This window comes from Colossoma macropomum, unplaced genomic scaffold (genome assembly GCF_904425465.1).
Source record: "Colossoma macropomum unplaced genomic scaffold, Colossoma_macropomum, whole genome shotgun sequence".
Classification (NCBI taxonomy): Eukaryota; Metazoa; Chordata; class Actinopteri; order Characiformes; family Serrasalmidae; genus Colossoma; species Colossoma macropomum.
The window spans coordinates 30,172,587-30,177,289 of record NW_023494794.1 but is presented as its reverse complement, the minus strand read 5'-3'; the positions used below and the strand labels follow the sequence as shown (position 1 = coordinate 30,177,289).

Below are 4,703 nucleotides of genomic sequence, written 5' to 3'. Positions count from 1 at the left end.
TTGCAGGTGAGAGTAGAAACTTCTTCTTTTGCAAAGTGACCCCTCCCTCCTTCTGCCCCTTTTACCCCCTCCTCCCACCCCTAGTGCCCCCCCTCCTTAGACCTGCCTCTGTGAATGCGTGAAGCTCTTCACTCTGAGTTGGTGGGGCTGAGAGCTCTTTCACTCTGGACACCAGAACCACTGCTGGAGGGACCTTCACTCTTTTTTCCTGGTTCGGCATCATTTGTTCGTTTGATTTTAACGTTTTTGTGCAAGTTTGAGATGCACTCACTAAATATAAACAACTAAACCTGTAAGGGAGCTCTTTTTGGCAAAGTTCTTCAGTAACTAAACGTCTAAGGGAGCTGTTTCTTGCAAAGTTCTCCATTAACCTGACATCTAAGAGAGCTCTTTTTTGGCAGAGTTCATTAATAACTAAACTGGGAGCTCTTTTTTGGCAGAGTTCTCCAGTAACTAAACCCTAACTAGGACCTTTTTGGGCAAAATTTGGCACCAATGCAAGTTTGCTAGAGCAGAAGTTTCTAACTGACTTTTTTCCAGTTATTTAGTAACTCCAGCACTAATACTTAGCCTCCTTTTCCCTGCGGCTAACATGTACAGCATGCTGGAGCACGATATGTCCATGAAAGGCCCAATGTCGGTCCACCACCAACAGCAGCAGCAGCAGCAGGCTGGACAGGGCAGTGTGATGGTTCCTGGACCCGGAGTAGCGCACACAGGAACGCATGGTGTTACCAAACCAGCGCTACACAACCAGCACAACAAGAACGCTGACCCCATGGACAAGGTCAAGAGGCCTATGAATGCCTTCATGGTGTGGTCGCGGGGCCAGCGGCGTAAGATGGCGCAGGAGAACCCCAAAATGCACAACTCGGAGATCAGCAAGCGTCTGGGCGCCGAGTGGAAGCTTCTGACGGACGCGGAGAAGCGGCCTTTCATCGACGAGGCTAAACGGCTGCGCGCTCTGCACATGAAGGAGCATCCGGACTACAAGTACAAACCAAGACGCAAGAGCAAACCGGCGCTGAAGAAGGAGAACCCGGGGGCCAAGTACCCGCTGGGCAGCACCAGCCTGATGCCCATGCAGGGGTCCGGGGGGAGCCCCCGGATGGACGGGTACGGCTGGGGTCCTGCGGGTGGGTACGCGGCCATGCAGACGGACGCTCTGGGGTACGGTCAGCAGCTCCACCGCTATGAGCTACAGGGCCTGCAGTACCCCACCGCCATGGCAACCGCACAGGGCTACATGAACGGAGGCAACTCGTACAGGTGAGCATCAAATTCAGCCCTGAAACGACTTAAAGCCAAAAAAACATCTGTTATTAACTCTCACTATTCAGTTAGTACAGGTGACCCCACTTACTCAGCTCCATGAACGTCACTCAGGTTCTGCTGGATTTGTGTTTTCCTGAGTTTTTACTTCCACTCAAGTACAGTAGTGAAGAAAGTGATCTGCTTTTCCTCCGTTCCAGTTCAGACATTAAAATTTAGCTTCTGATCTTCTTTTTGGGTTTAGAGCAAAAGGATCCAAATAGAGAAGAATAAAGCCACAGTGTACCATACTGACAGATACTGGATGTTCTATAAAGTTCCACCACAGCTCTATAAAGGAACCCAACACTATAGAATTTTTTTTGCTTATTTAAATTTTTGCTAATTTTATTTCTCTTGCAATCAGTATTTCTTTATGGTGGGTTTTGGCTACTTTACCTCTCCATAATCAATAATTACTACATATTATTCAGTATCTACTATTAATTATTCAATATCTACTATTAATTATTCAGTAACTACTATGAATTATTCAGTATCTATGATAAATTATTCATTACCTGGTATAAATTATTCAGTATCTATTAGGAATTATTCAGTAACTACTATGAATTATTCAGTATCTACTACTAATTATTCAGTTTCTACTGTCAGTACTGTCAAAAATATATAAAATACATACCAAATAAGGCACCAGTACACACTTTATACTACACCAGTACATACTGTATACTGTACCACGATCTGCCGTACACCACACCCATATTTTACCCATACATACTGCATACTGCATATAGTGCATTAATACATACTGAACAGCTGAATAGTACACCAATACATACTGAATAGTACACAATACATACTGAATAGTACACAATACATACTGAATAGTACACCAATACATACTGAATAGTACACCAATACATACTGAATAGTACACCAATACATACCGTATGCTGCACCACTTTATACTACACCAGTACATACTGTATACTTTACCAATACATACTGTATACTATACCAGTACATACTAAATAGTGCACCAATACATACTGCATACTGCATCATTGTATACTACACCAATAAATACTGTATACTGCAGCACTGTATACTACACCAATACATACTGAATAGTGCGCCAATACATACTGCGTACTGCACCACTGTATGCTACACCAGTACATACTGTATACTTTAACAATACATACCGTATACTACACAAGTACATACTAAATAGTACTCCAGTACATGTATACTGCAAAAAATATATACTGTATACTGCATGCTGCACACATACTGTACTTTCATACTATACCAATATAAACTATATACTGTGTACTACTTCTCAAAGTAACATACTGTACAGTATCTAGTATGATTATCGTTCTAAATACTGAGTTACTGTATCCAGTATGAATCATGAATACCAGTCTATTGTTATTTGGCTCGTCACACCTTAAAAATAACGTTCTCTCTCTCTGTCTCCCCTCTGTAGCTCCATGTCCTATAGCTCCGCCCCCCAGCAGTCTGTAGTGTCCATGGTGAAACCAGATGCAGTGTCCCCGCCCCCCTCTGCAGGCTCTGCCCCCCAGCGTGGTGCGCTACACACTGACCTGCGGGACATGATCAGCATGTACATCCCCAACCCTGGAGATGCCCACCCCACCGACACGCACTCACAGAGGGGCTACACCACCAACATCCAGCAGCATTACCTCACCGGCACCACACCCCTCACGCACATCTGAGCCCCACCTGCGCACGGCCCCCCAGACTGAAGGGTCATGTGACCTGATTAGCCCTGACTGATTGGGCAAAGGCCGAGACAGGCCTGTTTACTGGTGGATGACCGGACGCCTGCCATCCTCACCAAGTGCCAATCTAACCGATTCATCAGTGCTTTTGCTCTGAACGTGCAGCCAGATGCTAACAGTGATGCTAACAGCATCTTGCTAAGCTGCCAGCACCTGGACTTAAATGACCGACACGTACAGACTAGTCTACTTTTGATTGGCCAGAACAGGATGAGACAACACAATGGTCGGTTAACCGCTGCTTGTTTGCATAATCTGTCATTTAGAACAGAGCAGTATCGGCGGCTAACAGTGCTGAGCTAAGCAGCAACTTTAGCAAAAACAAAGATTAAACATTGCCACACAAGAACGTTGCTGGCATTTTGGATGCAGCTCAGCGCTGTGTGAGCATAACCAGTGCAACACTGATCAATAAGTCCAACAATAAATGCAAGACAAGGCAATAGATGCAAAACGGGAAGACACTGAAGCAGATTAAACTTAGCGAGCATTTTCTCACTGATCTGCTGCTGCTTTCCTGGATTCTTCCAGAGGTCAAATGATCACTGCAGGCTTGGTTTCAGAGCCCTGAGAACTTCTACTGCTGCTTTTAGTCCTGTTTAGTTAGGCAAATGTGTAAAAATGTTGAATAATCTAGAAATGCTGTTATACTATAGCGCACATGTAGGGGTTAAACTGGAATTGGGAAGGTAGTGGAACTCGTATGCAGTTAACTACATAACTGCAGTAGTTCTGTAAGCTAACTAACTTTAGCCAGGCAGCAGAAATGTACTTAGCTAGCTTATCACCAACTCAGCCTACACCATAAACATACCAAACCAACCAGGTAGGCAGCTGGCTAGCTGCGCTTACCTGCATAACAAACAGACTTTGACACAGTGACGCCTTAGTTATGAAGGGAGACGCTGGTTAAACACCTGCTAATGTTGCTAAAGTTAGCTGGCTAGGCTATGAAGGGAGAGGGAGGTAAAACTCCTAAGTTGGCTATAGAAACTGATGTAGCTGGCTAATCGCCAAGCTAGAAATTAGCCTATACACACACAGACCAAACAGCTTTTGTAGCTAACTAACTCTGTTTACATGTAATCTGGTAAAGAACTGTGGACATTTTGAGGGCTGGAAAAGAAACACATGTAAAATGTGTTTATCTAATACTTTAAAACTGTATAAAATGGCCAAACCCGTTTTTGTTTAATGTGATTTAGTGTTTAAATACGTTTTGGAATGAAACAGTGTTTTTGACATGTATTATACAAATAACAATATACACGCCCTTTTCCATATGGGATCCAAGCTATACGTTAGCCTACACCATGCAGATACCTAACCATTAGCACTAGCCAGCTAGCAGGATGTTGTCGCTGTGAGGTCAGAACCTCGTATCTCCAAAATGGCACCTTTAAAGGAGAAGGAAAAACATGTAATGGAATTTAATGATAATAAAACAAAGATTTATTTCAAGTCAATTTCTGATCATCTCTGTAGGTCTGTTTATGGAGTGATGTGTAACTGGAGTTTACAAATCACGCAAAAAAGTTAAAAAACAGAAAAAAAGTGGAGATATAAGTGGCTCCACAGCGACAGCAACAATACGTGTTTGAAATTTCATCCTGTGTG

At 43.6% G+C, this 4,703-nt stretch overlaps 1 protein-coding gene across 1 annotated transcript; it reads left to right on the top strand.

Annotated features, from left to right (window-relative positions):
- The first annotated feature begins 592 nt into the window (after positions 1–592).
- On the top strand, positions 593–3,664 carry LOC118814928 (transcription factor Sox-19a-like). Its single transcript, XM_036580819.1, has 2 exons — positions 593–1,269; positions 2,768–3,664. The coding sequence occupies exons 1-2, from the start codon at positions 593–595 to the stop codon at positions 3,018–3,020; spliced, it is 930 nt and encodes a 309-aa protein (XP_036436712.1). The 3' UTR covers positions 3,021–3,664.
- The last annotated feature ends 1,039 nt before the right edge of the window (positions 3,665–4,703 follow it).